Raw genomic sequence first — 18,699 nt, forward strand, 5'->3', positions numbered from 1 at the left:
ATTCTGATTTTCACTTTAACCCAGAATATTAATCCAGAAATAGAGATAAACTGGAAACTGTAATAGATTTAATCAATAAATGATGAATAAAGTATCTAAATCTATTTAATCAAATACAGGAACACATACAACTACAACATCATGGAAGGATTACTGGACGGACCTATGAGGCTCAGGGGTCCAAGAGGTCAGGGGGTCTGTGGGCTGGAGCCTTTGTTAGTCTCAAAGACGTAGTTGTTTACAAGGAGCTGCACAAATAACCATAATGCATCGCGAAACAACCATAATGCACCGCACAAAATAACCACAAAGGGATGAAAAACATCCGCAGGTAAACAAAGTGAAGCACAGCCGACACAAACAAAATGCACAAAACAACAGAAACAGCAGAAGAACAGAGAGAAGTGATGATCTGTGCAGGTCCAGACCTTCACATCAACCACAACCTCAAAAATCCAAACTTTCAGATCATGCGTCAGCACATTAAAAATATTATACCCAATCACTCCTGCTTATTTTCTGCAATTTCCACGAACATCCGTTTCTCCACAGACATAAAGTTCTGCGGTGACATTTTATTTAAACAGAATTAATCCAAGTATTTATAGAAGCATCCACTTACCCCTGCGCTGTGGTTTTATCTGCGGGGCCAGCAGGACGAGGATGCAGGTCATCCAGCTCAACATGGAACACCTGTCGCGACGACGCATCCTCGAAGCGGCTGCTATTTCTGATATTTTGGAGAGAAAAAGTCAAATCGGGTCCTTTCAGAGGTTTTCCGGAGGAATTCTCATCTCCAGCGTCAGTTCCTGCAGCTCCCGGAGGAAAACAAACCAGCGTCAGGACAGTTTCACCAACCTGCGTGCACCTTTACGCAGAGCAGTGCGCAAAGCAGGCTGGCGTCAAGCTGGGGTGAACTTCCTGCGAAGAAGTTTTCAAAGTAAGAGCTCTTGGAGGGGGGGGGGGGAAAAACCGTTTTCCTCGGTACATTTCAAACTTAAAGATTGTAAATTTCGAGAACCATTAAAATTCATCCACAAAATCCAATGTTAAAGTGTAGTTTGTGTTTTATGGGGACTGGTATATCTCTGCACTACACAAAACTCAATTCACTGGATTAAAATGTGTCACTGCTTTAATGTTTATTCAGATAAGAATTCCTCTTTATACCTTTACTATTTTAATTCCTATAAACATATAATAATTTTATTAAAAACAGCTGCCTCCGTTTCAGCAGGACTCATTTGGTAAATGATATAACAACTTACAGTGAAGCCTGGAGGATCAACTGCAGGTGAATGAGGTTTGAACTTTTTAAAACCTTCCCCTCAGGCCCCAAAAAGCTGTCAGACTATTTCCAAACTGTGTGGACTCATGTGGCATCTGGTCCTGAAACAACACATTTGACAGGAACATCTTTATTATTTAACAGGGGCACAATTTTAATCAAATGTTGATCGTGGGCCCTTGAAATTGTCCCTATATTTATGCCCCAAAATTTTTTGGACTTCACTTTAATTTTTGCTTTGTGTAAAACACTGATAATTTTATTGTCCAGGCCACATTGTTAAATAAAATGCAAATATTTCCATGTGTTTGGATCTGTTCAGACGTGTTGGGCTGCAGTGTGCCACCTGCCTGTGGTCTGGGCTAAAGACTGCATTCCTCACAGAGAGAAAGGCTTCACATGATGACAGATGCTGCATAGCTACACACCACCTATTCACACACACCATCAAGTATGTTACCTGCTACCTGCTCACTCACAAATAGATTTTCAGACGTTAAAGTTTGATTCCCGAGGACTGCACAAAAGCCAAGAACCTGCTTTTTTCTGAAACGTATTATGAAGAAGGAAAGTGAGTGTCAGTGCAGTGAAAAGGGTTTGTCAGAACATGCCCTGCCCAAGTCCTGATCCATAAGACTGCATAGAAAAATCCCTCTCTGAGGTAAACTGGATCCCCTGCTCCTCGTTTCAGTGTCGATCCTGTTTGCACATGTAAAGGTTAGTCCACTTTCCACTGTGATTTCACCACCGCTGCTCTGTCATTTCTTCAGGCATGTGCAGCAGCAAAGACGCCCCCTCATCTACTCTCTTCACACACACACTTAAATTTAAATTCCATCCATCTCCCCCCCTGCTCTCAGCTGTCAAACCTCAGGAAGCGTCACCTTGAAGGTAGCACTTATGTTGTGACCTGTAAGTGAGAACAACACTGGCAAACATCTGTCACTTCTGTCTGAACGCACAATAAGAAAGCTGTTCCCACCTGCAGGAGAATAATACCAGGCTCTGAGTGATTCTGTTCACCTGCAGCCACCAGGCGACATCAAACCCCCACAGTTCTACCTGCACAGGGTTTGTTGTATATCGAATTATTGCAAAACGTGAAGAACTTTGCAATAAATTAAATAACTGCTGAACAGACACAGGCCTCCTCTTCTCCTTTTAACCAGGATTTCATTTCGTTTTCTCACTGACGATGCACATAGTTTAACGACTGTCTGCACTAAATCAGTCATTTCAACATATGAGTCCTATTTGCAGTTAACGCTCAGTACATAGAACCGCATTTGGTGTTTCACAGGGAAACAGAGCAGCTGTAGATTCACAGCCGCTCAGTCTGAACTTAAGGTGTCACATCTTAAAACTGGCAGTATGTAAAAATGACTTTGGTGAGAAGGATTATACTGTAAAACACAAGCTTCCAAACATTTTGGCCCCTATCAAGTCATTTTTTTGGGGGATTTAGTTTTGCCAAACTATTCAAACTTCTCACAGAATAAACAATGAAAGCAGTTTTGAATCTAAATGGTTTTCTGTTCAATTAGACAGTTAAAACTTTTCAGAGATTAGAAACTTATTTAACAAGCGTCTCAACAGCTGGATCAGAGCTTTGTCAGCACCTCCCTGCAGAGAAAACACACACAACAAAAATGAACATAATCACTCCATCATTAAAGCAGTGGGAAATGTTAAAATGGATTAAAAACTTATTATAGTCAATGTATCGTCCACCTTTATCCTCAGCCAATGAAGACACAGCTGCATAACAAGTAGAGCGTGGGGGGCCCTCTGCTGGACACAGATGCATTAGGACAAGAACCAAGACATAACTACACCATAAATCTTAATAATTTTATTGTCTTTGTTCTCAGGATTTTACAAATATGATACTTCTGCAATTCAACTTTAACTGTGCAACACAATGGCATCATGGACTGTTAAACTTGACATCCTGAGGACGTCTGTGACTGCAGGGAGCTGTGAATCCTGCAGACCAAGGCCTTTATTGGGGATTTGAATCTGTAGTGTCGATCTGTGAGTGTTATGAAACGAGCTCTGCAATAAATCTTGAGTGATATATTTGATCATCGTCTTTGTCTGCAGAATTCACTTGCTGCTTACACACACAATTTTTCACCACTGACGTAATGACGGCAACTGTGGTGGGGAGGACACAGGACCCCTCTCCTGGGACGTGGCCTTGAAGTAAAGTTGTACAGTCTCTTTGGATGAGGCTGGTGGTACCTGGTCAGAGCTGCAGGGCTGCTTGTCTCTTTTGAATGGGTGATCTTGCCACATAAGTTTTCGGGGACACCAGTACAGATAAGAACAATGGCATGCAAGACTCACATACAGACCCACTTGTTATTATAATTTGTTGAATAGAAAATAAAGTTTCTGACCTAAGAACAAGCACTGCGCCCTCGCGAACACCCAAGGCATGTTGGAAACTGTACGGAGGACGAACGACGTCTGAACTGACGCCGTTAAAATTTCGGGGACTTGCGATAGTTAAAACCATTTCAACACAACAGCTGGCTGCTTTTTCACGTTCATTAAGTCTCGTTTCGAGGACAGAATACATCTCACATTTATATTATTTCTTCTTCTACACCTTTTTTTTTTTACTACAAATGTATGTGCTTTTGATTCAAAACTTGTAAAAACCAGAACAAAAGAAGAAGAGTTGTAGTTAGATCCACCCCACTCTGGCCAAATTTATTGCAAAAGAAGTGATAGCCTCTGAACAGCAACACACACTTCAATATGGCACAAGCATCTTAGAAATGATCTAAATGCATCGTTGTGAGTGAATATCAAAAACCAAACCACAGCATATCTAAAAATATTAAGACATTAATCATCAATAGAGCAGAAAAGAAAAGTTTGTTTTTTTTTTCCTCATTGAAACATGCAGTCTGCTGCTCTGCAAGCAAAACTTGATTCTGGCCCCGTTGGTAATACGCTAAAGTATAAAGTAAAAAAAAGGATCTTCATTCAAATGCATATGAACACTGCAAATGATCAGCTGCGCCAGTTGAGCTAATATACTTCTATTATTCATGACTTCAAAGTCTGGGTCACTGTGAACAGAGGATCTCTCTCTCCTCTCTAACTGAAACGCTGGGTGACGACTCCTTCACTGAGAAACGCTCACTGGGCAGCAAAGTGAAGCATGTAGGGACTCAGCTCTCCCCTTGGACCTTAAACCTCAGACGTGCATGGCGCAAAACTTTCAAATAATCAGATTAACTTAAAAAAAAAAAAAAAAGTCATTTAAAGCACATTTTGGGCTTTCTCTTTACTTTCTGACTCATCTTTCTAGCTTCACTTGTCATTTTAAGACATTTTATGTGCTTATTTTAGTGAATGTCAGCTTTGGCACACTCCCTGCCGAGGTACCCAACTAAACGTTTTGTCAAGTACGGAAACTACTACTTGTTCCCACGAGGATATTGTTGTTGCATTTATAGTTTTTCTATAGAGAGAAGGATTTTTCTAAAACATCTCTGGAGTGTTAAAGAAGAAAATCTACACAAGAAGGCATTCTCCAGCCCTTCGTCTGAGGAAACCACCTGGAAACCCTAACTAAACCCTTCTCAGCAGCCCCATCTACCTGCTCACCATTTATCCACTACAAAAAAATATCCAAATAAATAGTGTTCAAAAATAAAGGAGAAGTAGTAAAAAAACTAAATGAAGCAAAGTCGATGTAGTGGCCTCTGAATGTAACACAAAACTTTCAAAACACAATAAATCCATCACCATCCAGTCCTCAGTCAAAGAAAGAACCAAAGAAAGATTACAGGGAACAATATATCTAGAGTAGTGGTGTTTTACAATGGTGGTGTCGAGAGAACGACTGGGAATCGTTTTTTCATGTTGCGACTGCGTTAAAAACTTTTTCCTCTTCCCCCGTCCTCTTCGCCCGGAGGTGTTCATGCTCTGTCTGATCAAAGTCTTTGTCCTTTAACACTTGGCTCCCCTCCCTCGACATTACCTTCCCCATCAAACGCTCCTCCCGCTCCTCCGCCCAGTGGGGGGATTGTTCAATCGGCGTAGTGCATGATGGACTCGACATAGTTGCCAGGAAAGAGGCCCGTGGTCCCGTTCATCACGCCCTCGAACCAGCCGTCGTCGTTCTTCTTGATCACGTAAATAATGGCGCCCTCCTGAAACGAGAGCTCGTCATCTTTATCGCGAGTGTAGTCGTAGATGGCCACCACTGTGGAAAAACAGGAGGAGAGCACAGGTTCAAAGAATCCAAGGAGCCATACTTCTAGGTATGAGACCTGAGATGTAACGACACCTATGTTTAACCAATCACAGGCGAGACTGTAAGCACCCACCAAAGTGGGCGGACACCACACACACAATGATTTTTCGTCCAGGATCAAAACCTGGTGATTCTGCAAACTGTTGCCTGCACAGCACCACAAAGCGGTGAAGCGAAACTGAGAAAAGGTGCGAGTCATTTTCTCACCCTGTGATTTTCAGACTTTAAAAGGAGCTCTAGCTGGATTGGCTTAACTTTAAATGCCAAATGAGTGAGCAAAGGGCAAACCTTTCTCCAGGTAGGTGCGTGGGGCCCAGGGTGGGTCCTCCTCAGCGTAGGGGTCACTGTACTCCACCACCGCCGACTCTTCATCCTCATCGTCCTCGTAGTCCTCCGGCGGCGGGGGAGGAGGGGTGGGCTCCTCAAACACCGGCTCGTCGGCAGGTGGAGGTGGAGGCGGCACGTCTGAGACTGGAAGTAGTTTCAGACAGGTGGGAAGAGAAAGAACCAATCAGAGGTTAGGAAGGGATCACAGACGTCGGCTTTAGTCAAGAGACACAGACGGATATTGTCATGCATCTGGTAAAGGAACAGACACAGTCCATGCAGGGTCCAGACAACATTCGGCTGGTCAGTAGTGTGTATTTTATTTATTAAAGCACTGATAAAATGTGCACACACACACAGGGAAACATCACACAACAACAAACAACATGCCTCATCTTTTCCATCATGCTTCACGTTTTCTGGTTTTCACACGTCGTACTATTTACAAGTGGTCAGCTACCAACATTTCCTGCCAAACCTCAAACAAAGGCGCCAATTGTGTATTTTTAATTTGTAGTCTCTCTCACTCCATGGTCTTAATAGCTATAAATCATTTATGATAACAGAAAGATGAACAAATGTGGTGATAACCGATCTCTGTTGGCAGCTGATCACCGGTTTATTCCGATCAAAAAAAAAAAAAAAAAGGGACATTTCCCCAACGCTAACTGTTGGGGAGAGGACCGGTGGTCATGCAGAGGGAGCGAGGAGCTAAAAGCCACTTACTAGTCTCCTGAACTCGGGCCACAAAGCCCATCAGAGGCAGCTGAGGGGTGACCTGCATGGAGGGGGGAGGGGGCGCGAGCGGGCCTGCTATCACCAAACAGTGTGAATATACAGAGATGGAGGAGGAGGACGGGGCCGGAGAGAGGGCGCCGCGTCGCAGTACGACAGACATGAGAAAATGAGGTTAAAACAAGAAAGGCACAGAGTGAAGGAAGAAGAAGAAGAAGAAGAAGAAGAAGAAGAAGAAGAACAGGTCAGAATCAAAGCAACACTTACAGCCGATCATCAGTGTTACTGCCTGTTACTTTTCTACTGTACAGCATGTGGAGCTGTATCCTAAGCAGGCATCCTATTCTCTTTGTAACTGAACCATGACACTGAGCCTGAACGCCAACTTGAGATCTGGCGTGGATTATTTGTAGTTACTATTTTATGACATGTCATAGATGATAAATCTATAGACTGAGACGGGTGAGACCACACAACACACATTATTTAAATATGAACTGATACTTAATACACAAGAGGACGAGCACCTGGAGAGTTTAAAAGACAAAAGGTCACAAAGACGAATGAAGACAGAAGCTACAAAAGACATGAAGTCTATTCAAAGATGCAAAGTTGATGGGAAATGACAGAACATGAGACCAGGCTCTTTCCATAAACGATCCAGATGAAGAGTCAGACACTGTTGACCTGCCCCTTCTGAAATCTACAGTCTTTGAGAGAAATTTGACACTGCAAATGTTTCATGAAGAATTCACCAATACAGAATAAAATCCCAGTCAACTAATAATGATTATTTATAATTAGTAATAAGCAGACCTTGGTTCGGGGTGAAGTGTGGGCCACCGTTGAGCTGGTTCTGGTTGTGGGTCACGTTGGGCTGCCCGGTGACAGACGAGGGCCGGCGGTACGGCAGGGAGCCTCCCACCTGTGGGTTTTGGGGCTGCTGCACCGGGCGGTTCATGCTGTAGAACTGAGGTGCACCTGAGAGGAAACACCACCGGGGGGCAGCAAAGAGTCATTTCACCAGAGTGGAGGAAGAATGGTTTTGTTTTTCTTCTTCTGGTGCTTGAAAGTGTAACACAAAGTGTCGAGTTACTGCAGCATTAGCATTAGCATACTGATAACAATATACAGCCACAGAACTTAACTTACACACAACAAATAAAAAGATCGATAAATACACAAGAAATCAAGACTTTCCTGTGCAAAGCGCTTCACCACACAACTCATGCATTACACATTCGAACACGATCACCATCAGCACAGACAAGCAGCCGGTGAGATGCTGTGAAGGATGAAGAGCAGAGGGTCTGAGGCTGAAAAGCTGTTCGACTTAGAAACTGGACCTTTTTAACAAATGTCCAGAAATCAAGTGATATTTTCTGGTGGAAATTCTTTTTCAGCACTTTTGGTACAAAAACTCAAACAGACTTTTTAAAAATGGAAATGTCTCATTTTTAATTTAGATGATAAATTCTCCACCACATCATTTTGTGTTGTGGGCATTTGCTGCAATAATATATAATAATTTTAAAAGAAGTGCTGAACTTTTAACAGAATGAAGCACAAAACACTTGTTTGTGTCAAAGTTCAACATACCTCAGAGTTTATAAAACCTTTCGACCTTTTCGACAATCGTCATTAGCTGAGATACTTTTCACTTGGCCGGGTGTGAACTTGGGTTTCACAAGCAGGACGACACATGTCTGGGGAGGCGGGATGGAGGGAGTGCGGAGGACTGGGTGATCATTCCCACCAGGACACACTCACCTTGTGCGGGGTTGCCGTAAGGAGCGGGGCCTGTGCCAGTGGGGGCTGCAGAGGCAGGGAGCTGGGGAGGGGGTGGGGGTACAGGCGGGATCTCTACAGGGGGGTTAGGGGCCTGTGGGGGGCCGTCTAGGGCAGAGTTGGGGGGTCCAGGGGTTGTGGCAGTGTTGGGGGGAGGTTTAGCTGGATTGGATGGGGCAGGAGCTGAACCTAAGGGGTCCAAAGCGAAGGGACGGAAGAAGTAAAAAAGATAAGGAAGGAGAGAAAAGACAGGTGAGGGAGGTCAAGACAAGATAAGAGTGAGTCGGGAGGAAAGGACTGTAGCAGATCCAGGGTTCCTACACATTCTCATTTCACACCCAGAGTGTGTAGAAATCCTGGACACTGAACAAAGATTAGTCAAGTTAGTTGATTCCAGGCCCTCTGAGATCCTGCAGTCACCTGCTGGGAGGGGAAACAGGAAGCAGGGATTACCTGGGAAGGCGGTGGGCGGGGCTGGGGTCGGCACAGCGATGGGCACACCCACGCTGCCACTGCCGCTGTTCTCTCGGCTGCTGCTACGACTGCTGCTGGGGTGGCTGCCTCCGCTGCTCCCACTGCTGGTGGTTGGGCAGCAAAACACATCAGACACTGTCACACAGACGCACTTGGACTCAAAGCAACAAAACAATAAAGCCCAGATACTACAGAATAGTGCAGGAAGAGCAAAACACAAACCCCTTTTTTGATCAAACAGTGTTCCTAATGCCACAAAATACTTTAATATTTTGTTTTGATGAAACTAATGAACGATATTAGTTTTGCTTTACATGTCCATTTGCTCGTGCTTTCGGCTTGTCCTGTGCTCTGACGTTAGGCTTGATGTTTTATTCAGAAAGAAACATGAATAAACACAAAGAAATGTCTTAGTACTGATGCTGGCAGCACCCACAGCAGTTGTGTGTTGTCCAAAGCTGCATTAAACACATAAAGCTCCTGAATTTGCTCTTGAGCTCCTAAAAAAAAATTCCTGAACAGTAAAATTTTAATACCTCAACAGCAGATCTCTCAGAAAGAAATCTGTTTATGTCGTTCACCTATCTCATCCTGTCTTGGATTCCAGCAGTAAAGATGGAGGTGCAACCAGTCCAGAACCACACGGTTCAGGCTCTCTAGCAGAATGTAAAAAGTCTTATTGCCTTCCTGGCTTTTCAATGTTTCACATTATTAATGTGGCACCTTCAAGTCAGCTGATGTGTTATGGTGAGCTGTTATGCCTTTGAAATGACCATGTCACAGTGATAAAAAGCAGCTGGAAGCATCACCAAAGACACATGACGCAGGTGACGCAGTAGCGACACAAGACGAAGACAAAGACATGGCGTGCCATAGAGGCACACATGGGGCAGACTGCTTTGTCAGACGCATGGCTGAGTGATGAAGAAAATGAGCTGTGGATGGAGCAGTGACAATAAAGACTTGTGCTGAGAGGAGAGTCGGGGAAAATATATCTTGTTTCTGGACTTGAACTGTTAAAAATATATGGCACACAGATGGGACGCATTGACGAAACTTCCCATGTTGTTTCCCCCCGTGCTCTGACTTCTCTCACCGCAGACGGAGGAATCTATGAACATCTGCATGTGTGCGACTAAAGAGGCACATTTTGGGAGACAAACTGACAGTGGGATGACAGGACTGTGGGGGCGCCGCTGCCGTTTTAACGACTATTTCCGTAGGAACCTGTGTCTAGACATAACAAATAAAACTCTGGATCTCTACCTCGTCCTCATTTCTTTGGGCTTATCTGAGCAGTGAGGAGAGTGTTACAGGTGAGGGTTTTCCACAGAAATCTAGGCTTTCCCTGTGAGCTGGAACTATTTTGTAAAAAGGTTACAACTGTGAGTTCAGGTGGAATAAAAAAGGACAAGGGAGTGATAATTACATTTTCCATGGGGAGTCGTTTCAGAAGAGGGGAAAGATGTTCAAAAGTTGTCTCGCATTTTTAAGTGTAGGAGAGGAGAAGAAGAAGGGGAAGGAGGTAGAGGGAAAAGGGGGTGTGTTTAAAAAGTGTAGAGGGGCATGCTGGGAAGGGATTGGGGGGGTACCTGTACGTGCGGTTCCTCTGATTAACAGATGCAGTGCGTGCAGGGCTCTGCTGGGGGTGCACCATGTTGCGTGTCGGGCTCGAGACGTAGTCATTAGGGACAACGGGCGGACGCACCGGCTCAAGCGTCCTATAGGGGGAGTGGTGCCTGCGAGAGGGTCAGGAGGACAGGAGTCGAGGGGAAGGCAGGGGCATCCACAGAGAAGTGTAGGAGAGAGAGGAGGAGGAGAGCAAGAAACAAACAAATGCAAACTTAAAAAATGGGGTATGACAGGTGGTGAACATCGGGACAGGCTGGGGTCCACAGGTGGTGTTGGGCAGACAGGGAGGGCGAGGTCGGGACAACACGCTATCACTGCTGTTGGCTAAAAACCACACCCTCAGAACATAAAGAAAGACTATCTATGTCTGTAGTTAAACAGCTGAAATGTCAATATGTCTGTACTGTGTGTTGTCTGGTTGTTGTTTGACCTAACTTTGAATAAAACCCCTGAGAATTTCATAAACAGCATTAAACTAACACCACCAAGGCTTAAATTCTAAATTGAATTATAAAGTCAAGAGGCTTAAAATGATAGGAAAGAACATTTCAGAGTGGTTTGAATTCAATTCCTGTCTGAGCCTGAACAAAGCTGCATTTTATTCATTAAATAAAAAAAGAAAGTGGGTTTTCACCAGACCAGCAGTGCTTCTGATGACGACCTCAGTTTTGAAATGGGCGACAGGAAAACAAAACCCTGCAATTTATTGATCTGGGCCTTAAAAGATGCACTGGTATGTAAATCTCAGCTGACAGTGGTGTGACCCATCTCTGAGCACTGTTGCTATGGAAAAACACTGCTATGAGGAACATGGGGCAGCCAGGAGTGGGTGGGCTGGGTCACAAACACACAACTGAAAGTACATTTGAAAAACAAAGAAAGAGGAGAAACGCTAAATTAAAAGTCACAATGTCCGCCCGTAGCCACAGGCTGCGGCAGAAGCTGCATCATGGAGGCGGAGCTGGGCTTGACTGGCATGCGTCTTGAAGGAACAGGGACAAAAAACCCACACGCCATCTCTCTGAAGGCTCATATGAGGAGGTGGACACAGTCAGTCACTCACAAGCTCCGACACAGACAGCTCTTGAAGGTTACATAGGACACACACAGACACACAAACACACAAACACAGGAAGGTCCCAAGTGTGACACAAACACAACATGTACGGGCTGGACTAGCAGAGTCCCTGTGGGATAAGAGACACCCTCAACAATCAGACACACAACAGAAGATATGAAAAAACTCTGCAGCTTTGGCATCGTGACAAAATATAAGAACAACATTAACAGTCTATCCCATAAACTAAACTCGTAACATTACCACAAAGTGACAGACACACAGTGAGGGAGACAAAGGGACACTCAGTCAGATGAAGGTAAGTTCTCTCGTCTTACTGTGGCCACTTAAGAGGCTGTTGTCTACTTAGAGCCAGAGGAGCACCGGATTACTGAGGCAAATATAGATGATTAGAACTGGCTAACAGTATTTTGGTCCATGCATCAGTGAGTGTGTAGTAGCCAACTTGACAATAGACAACATATACAGTAAAAATATATTACTCTGCCTTCCAGATGTGGGGCGTCTGACAGCCAGCGGATCCCTGCGCTCATTCATGAAGCCAAGTGACTTCCAAACTTTAGATCAGCTGATGGTAATTTCCCTCCCTGATTAGCACGGCCATCAGGACCTGAAGAAGTTGTGTCTGTGACCTTTGTGATCACATTCCTCCTGAGCCCTGGCATTAGACAAATGCCAGTAAAAGGTTGAAGACTGGCAGCGCACCACCTGCACAACTAAAACCTTGGCTCAGCAGCAACAGAAGGAGCTTTCCAGACCCAATTTTATCAAACTGCTTGCTGAAATCTGACAGTTTCAAATGTCAAACACCCTCTACGTTTGTGAAGCGTCAGAGTCGTAGCCCGATACCTCGCTGAACTTCTCTATCTGGCTGTGTAATAAAACACTTGTGCTTCCTGTAAAATCAAATAAAGAGGCCACCAAGGAGGGTCAGCTGAGGAAAGGTTTATTTTGGGTGCATCTCATTTGTTGAACTAAGCAATTCTGAAACTTTGCAACTCGACTTCATTAATTAAACAAAATCACGAATGGAAGCAACTTATCACCACTGGTGTTTAACTTCAGAGCCAGACCAGAATCTGTTTATGAGAAAATACTGAAAACTGTCCGGTGCCAGGAAATGTCAGGTCAGATCCACAACCGTCTTTACTTATTAGTTATTTATTTGGTTCTTTATGTAAAATTAAACCGGTGTGCACAGAACGTTTATGAGCAGAGTCAAATTTCAGCATGCGCTTTGCTGCACATGGACACAACTGGAGAACCAAACAAATTAGGCTGAAAAGCTTCTTAAAAAGGGAGACCCCCAACCCTGTCTCACCAGCACAGGTGAGAAACCAAACCAGAGTTCACCATTGTGATGTGAACTAACACTGACATCCCTTTAAAACAGCACTTAAGGCTCTGCTTACACACAGACACCCAGGCCCCTCTGAAGGGCTCCTGGGTACTTTCCCAAAGCCACAAACACACATTCAGCCTGGACACGATTGTGCGTCCGTACGTCCATCTGGACACACTTCAAGGCAGCAGCAAGCTTTACATACCCAAGGGTCCCTTTCCCTGTCAACGGTGGGCTTGGGGGCTTCTGTGTGGGCGGGTTAGTGCGAGGGAGTCCACCTCCACCGGCCTTCATGTTCTGAGCGCTGGCCTGTGGGGGGAGGACATATTTGTTGGTTAACCACAACACTACAGACAGAGGAGAATAGAAACACCTTAAAACTTTCCAACACTGCAGTGTCCAAAGGATTATTTGCAGAAAGAGAGAATGATACTTGATTACTTTCTTTCTGGATGAGAAAATCAATGGCACTCTGATATTTGTATTAAAGATGATGCTGGAGTCAGAAGAGTTAGCTTAGCGCAGCTGCAATCAGACTGTTAAAGCTCACGAATTAACACATTATAGCTCATTTCTTTAATCCTCATAAATCCACAGTGTAAAAACTAAATAAATGCTTGTAAAACTGCGGCCTGTTGTTTTGACATATTCGTGCAGATTAAACAAATGAGAAGTGTCAGCTGAGCTTTAATCGGTGGATTCTGTACATTTGGCTGGTTTGATTCTAAGAACATCTCCATGTTCACACTGAACAGACAGAAATGACAGAAATGGTCTCACTGTTCTCATTAATTCTCCTCAAGAAAGCAAACACACGTCAAACTATTGCTGCACCTTAAACAGCAAACACACCCACAAAACTGACAAAAATAAAAAAAAGATTTCTCTCATGACAATTAAAAAAAAAAAAACCCCATTCATTCAGAAATCACAAAACCACTTCCCCTGTTTGAGGCTCTTACTTTCAAAGTCTTACCTTAAACCTTTGCAACCACTACGGTTGATTATAAAGGCAAAATTAGGGAAGCAGCAAGAGAGAGAGAGAAGAAATCAGAGGATTAGCGAGTGAAGGAGGAGAAGAAGAACAACGGTTATTCATGCATGTGGTACATAAAGCCAAGCTGCTGAGATCTGGCTAACAATGGCTCAGTGTTAAAAACTGAGGACTTAGTTCTTTGAGACCTTTGTAAGGTTGAAGCTTGGCCTTCGATTTGATGGCAAACAAGACTGTCTTTGTGTGGAACATCAGTTCCAAAATCTGCCACTTTCATCGTTTTATTAAATAAAATCACTATTGCACAGGAAGACATTAGCTGCAGCAGGTGACAGACTTACAGCAACAGAGAATCTATTAAGCAGAGTTTACATCCTGGATGATATTAGTTTCCAACCCGCGTGAAAAGCTTCAGCCATTGATTTTTCTCTTACACTGCCTGTTCGACCTCTAAAAGTCCTTTCCATCTCCATTAGACTTTCTACAGTGACTAGCCCACATTAACCCAAAAACCCAAATGCCTCCTCTCTGATTTTTCATTGAAATGATTTTTAGAGGCCACAAGAAAAAAATTAAATCTTCTATCTATTAATTTAGGTTTTCATATTTAAATATGTTTAAATAATCTCAAAACCTCTAGACACCAACCAGTGTCAACCAGTGACATTCCTACCCACCCTGGGGCAAACATCCGTTTCACTTTAAATATCATCACATAAAAGCCAACAGAGCTTAACTGACTCATCCAGTCTTCAGTCTAATTGGTCAAATGAAGCAGAAAACAACAAAATTGCCACCTTGACTCCGTGGCCCATGTCGTCTAGCATGCTGTAGTCGATGGGCTTGCGGATGTAGCGCACAGGCCTCTCGGGATTAGCTGGGGCGATGATCTTGTGTGTGCGGGATGTGTTCTTGTTGGTGGTGAGGATGCCGATCTCCCGCCGGGCTACCTTCTCTTTGTGGATGTCCACCGTCTGAGGAAATGGAGCAAAGGACAGGACAAGGACATTTTCTAATATTTATTGAGTTGAGTTTACACTTTTACTTTTCACTCAGCAGCTGGTGAGGCAGTGATCATTATTCTTGGCATTCGTTATTGCATGTCAGCTCCCGACCTGTGAGATGTGGTTGATGGACGACTCCATGCGGCGGAGCTGCGAAGCCTGGATGTCCAGCATCTGCAGGACATTGTTGGCCAGCGTGTTGATCAGGTAGGCTACGCTGGCCAGAGACTGGGTGGTGTAGTTCTTGGTCTCCTCCAACGCCCTCTGCTTGTCTGGAGACTGCAGAAAGAGACAGCAGAGAGAAGAGCAACATTTGACTCTTAAAAAGATATATTTGCATTTCACTGTGTGCAGCTGAGTCTGCTTACCCTGAGCCATCTACACTAAAGGATGAGGGTGAAAACTCTGCAATTTGATCAGGAAGACATTAAAAATACATCTCAAACCACTGACCACAGACCAGAAGGTCATCCTGACATCACGTATGGAATAATTCCAGCACCACCCTCACAAACTATAAGTTGGGGGTGGGGGGTGATAAAGGATGATAAAGAAACCACCGCCTCACTTTGCTATGACACACATATCAAATGTTACATGTAATCAGAAGACACAGGGTCTTTGATTTAGAAAACCTGAACTAAATACCATCCTTGTAACACAGACACAAAATCAGGAGAATTCAACAAAACCTGTCAGCACACAGGTTTTCAGTTCCGAGACGTAAAAGAAAACCCCTCTAATGACAGAGATGTGAGTAGCAGGTAATGAAAGGAGAGTTCTGGGGCAGCTGGCCGGGCCATGGGCACTGCGTGGGCACAGCAACAAGGACATCTAAGGGCACATGGATCCACTAATGTTACTGCTGGGAAACTGGGTTGTTTCTTGACACTGTGTGGGGCTGGACTGTTATATGAGTGCTTAGTTATTTAAGTGAAAGCTAAGTGTAAACTAATAATCAATTTATCAATAAAATCAGGAAAGCTGAATGTTTTAGTCTGAGCAACTGAAAATTAAGATCATTAATTAATACTAAACATTTTATAATTCATGTTTCTCAAACTGGAGGATTTGATGTTTTTACTTTTGGGAATTTCAGCTTCTACAAATTTTCATTGGGCTTTTTCCACAGCAGAGAAAAATCTGCAGAGTAATTCATCCTGAAAAATAACAATAATTATAATGAGTTGCAACAACAAAACCATTCATCATATATTTTCAAACCAGCACACACCTCTGTCTGTGTCTCTGTCTGTGTCTGTGTCTGTGTCTGTGTGTGTGTGTGTGTGTGTGCGTACTGCATAGCAGCAGACTGATTACTAGACAGACAGTAAACACGCTCAGGTCACAGCAACCTTTGGGTCATAATTAGATACTGATTTAACCTACACCTAAACTATGACATCCACATTTCCTTCCTTCCTTCCTTAGATTGTGTATCTGCCAAATGTTTGCACAGCACAACTCAGCTGTTTCATCTTATACTATTTTTATCTGGGACTTCTGGCCAAAGTGAAATACGTTGATGTAAAACTGATAAAAGAGAGAACACAAGCCAAGCAGCACAACCCGGGCACAAGCTGAGGCTCACACAGCAGCATCTTCAGCAGCAGCAGCAGTCTATTCACTTTTATGGGTAACAACGTGTTCATGATGCAAGATAAATGTCTGTCGCAAAGTGCAATCCAAAAAATCCTGTCAGTCTGCAAACCAAACATCTTTTAAAGAGGTGTGAGAGTCAGAGCATTGCTGGAGTATGAGGACAAACAGGTTATGTGGCAAAAGTCACAAGTGTAGCTGAAGCTGCTACCTGCAGGGAAGAAAAGACACTAACAAACTGCTGATACGGTGTTTAGGAGAAGATGGATGGATGGAACAACAACCTGAGAGCAGCGACAGCAAAGTTTTACTGTTACTCTATGTCAGTGGCAGAACATCTCCCTCCCAGTATTAAACATACACTCAGCCAATATATTCATTTTATTACTCCCTGATTCTAATTCATGGTCACTTTGGAGAATGGAGCTTGGGGTGCTGTTGAAATGTTGTCCATTATGAAAGCCGTTTCTAATATTCAGTGGGGTGGACACAGTTAGAGCTGAAATAATTAGTACCTGAACTGAACTATACTCAAGGTGAAACCTGTAGCACGTAAATTATGACTAGAAAAACCAAAGATCTATGCTATCACGCCCACAGCATTTTTTATTTTATTTTCATTTTATAAATATATCAACACAAAACCAAAAAACTTTCCTTTCCCAGATAACTAACGCCACAGAGCAAAGAGGTGAATTAAAACAGAGCTCGAAAGGTGAAGTATCCCACTAAACATCCCTGTGGTGAACAGATCAACCTAACTGATCTGCAGGTGGCAGTTCCCACTTAAAAGCAGCTGAGAAAACCTCCCAGAGTGATAAGAAACCGGGGCAGCCTGCCAGACAGCGAGTTGCCAACGTCCAAGGGCCACCACTCCTCCTCAGGACAACCTGTCAGACCTGATCAGGATGGCAGACCTCAGCATCACACCTCGTCAAAACCTGTTTTACTATCACTCTGCTCCCAAATTTCTCACTTTTCAAAGCAGAGCTGTAAAGAGTCTGGGGTGCGAGAAAAAGCCCAGTAACCAATACACTAAAATCGATCAAATAAAATCTGAAGAGGATCACAAATAAATGTCTGAATAGGACTGGACCAACAAGCAACTGATCATCTACCTGAAACTCAAGATCGTGAATAGAAATAATCAATCCCAGCTAACAGGGTATTTAAATAATCTATTTTTGTGGGTTTAAAGTCCTGGATCAAACGTATTTTGACGCTGTCACCTTAAAAACAAGTCTCAGTGCTTCAATCCAACACAATAAATCGCTCGTTGTCGATAATACTGCCAAGGCGGTTTATCTCCTGTCAACCAAAGCTCATCGCAGATTAATCTGGCTTTACATCACGTCCATGATCATCTGGCTGCTGCAGATGCAGCAACAGAGCCGAGAAACTGATTTTCACGGTGTCTGTTTAGTATTTTAGGGGGTGATGTCGAGCAGCTGGCTAATGAGCTAATCGGCTAACGGGGCAGTCTGCGCTTTATCTACCACTCACACACTGTTATGTCGATGGAAATGTGATCCCAAACACAACCACGATCTCTTCCGACGTGTACACAGAGAATAAAATACAGACCGAGTCATTATTGGCTGATTAAACGCCCTGACAGCTGGATGTTTTTGCGTTAGCCGAGGCTAGCTGCACCACAGCGGCAGCGTTAGCATCAGCTAGCCTAGCATCAGTTCGCCCCCACCGAGGCACCGTCTTTTCTTCCGCACCTGTGGCAGCTTACCTGAACATAGTTGCTCTCGCAGTACTCTGCGACTCTTTCCAAATTGGTGAAACTGTCTAGTAGGGCGCTTCGTCCTGCAGGAATCTCCTCTTCCAGAAGCATTTGCAGCTCCGCCATTTTCACATCTTTAGCGGAGCGGCGTGTGTGTGTGCTCGCTGGCGCCGCCGCGGAAGAGTGCGGTACTGCAGGGGGCTCCCCAACATGAATAATGTGGATTAAAACACTCCACACTGGTTAAATGCATTTATGTAACTGTCTTAACAGGTCTATTGCTATCATCTTTATTAGATTGACGTTTAGGAATATTGTAATAAAAACAAGACTTTATTTATTTCCCTTCCCACAAGTTCAGCTACAGAGCAGCAGGATTATTAAGTCAGCACCACAATACACTATAGGGCTCCTAAAAGTCCCAGGTTTA

General features: G+C 43.8%; 2 protein-coding genes across 7 annotated transcripts in view; both read right to left on the reverse strand.

Annotated features, from left to right (window-relative positions):
• Positions 1-883, reverse strand: part of LOC113127450 (collagen alpha-1(XVIII) chain-like) — a 32,328-nt gene extending 31,445 nt beyond the window's left edge. Inside the window, exon 1 of the mRNA XM_026302044.1 lies at positions 623-883. Coding sequence (XP_026157829.1) covers positions 623-710 — 88 coding nt within the window. The 5' untranslated portion in view covers positions 711-883. The remainder of the gene's footprint in view (positions 1-622) is intronic.
• Positions 884-3,125: 2,242 nt separating this feature from the next.
• LOC113127211 (abl interactor 2-like) lies at positions 3,126-18,433 on the reverse strand. Of its 6 annotated transcripts, none has more exons than XM_026301589.1 (10): positions 18,279-18,433; positions 15,050-15,217; positions 14,732-14,908; positions 13,146-13,249; positions 10,481-10,627; positions 8,868-8,992; positions 7,443-7,607; positions 6,618-6,704; positions 5,853-6,035; positions 3,126-5,513 (listed from the first exon to the last, which is right to left on the reverse strand). In XM_026301589.1, exons 1-10 carry the CDS (start codon positions 18,393-18,395, stop codon positions 5,338-5,340), a joined length of 1,449 nt encoding a protein of 482 aa, XP_026157374.1. In that variant the 5' UTR covers positions 18,396-18,433; the 3' UTR covers positions 3,126-5,337. The 6 variants fall into 6 exon arrangements, with proteins under 6 accessions (XP_026157374.1, XP_033181374.1, XP_026157378.1 ...); XM_026301590.1 differs by having other exon boundaries at positions 5,338-5,513; positions 6,618-6,701; XM_033325483.1 differs by lacking the exon at positions 10,481-10,627 and having other exon boundaries at positions 6,618-6,701.
• Between the last annotated feature and the right edge of the window lie 266 nt (positions 18,434-18,699).

This window comes from Mastacembelus armatus, chromosome 2 (genome assembly GCF_900324485.2).
Source record: "Mastacembelus armatus chromosome 2, fMasArm1.2, whole genome shotgun sequence".
Taxonomy (NCBI): Eukaryota; Metazoa; Chordata; class Actinopteri; order Synbranchiformes; family Mastacembelidae; genus Mastacembelus; species Mastacembelus armatus.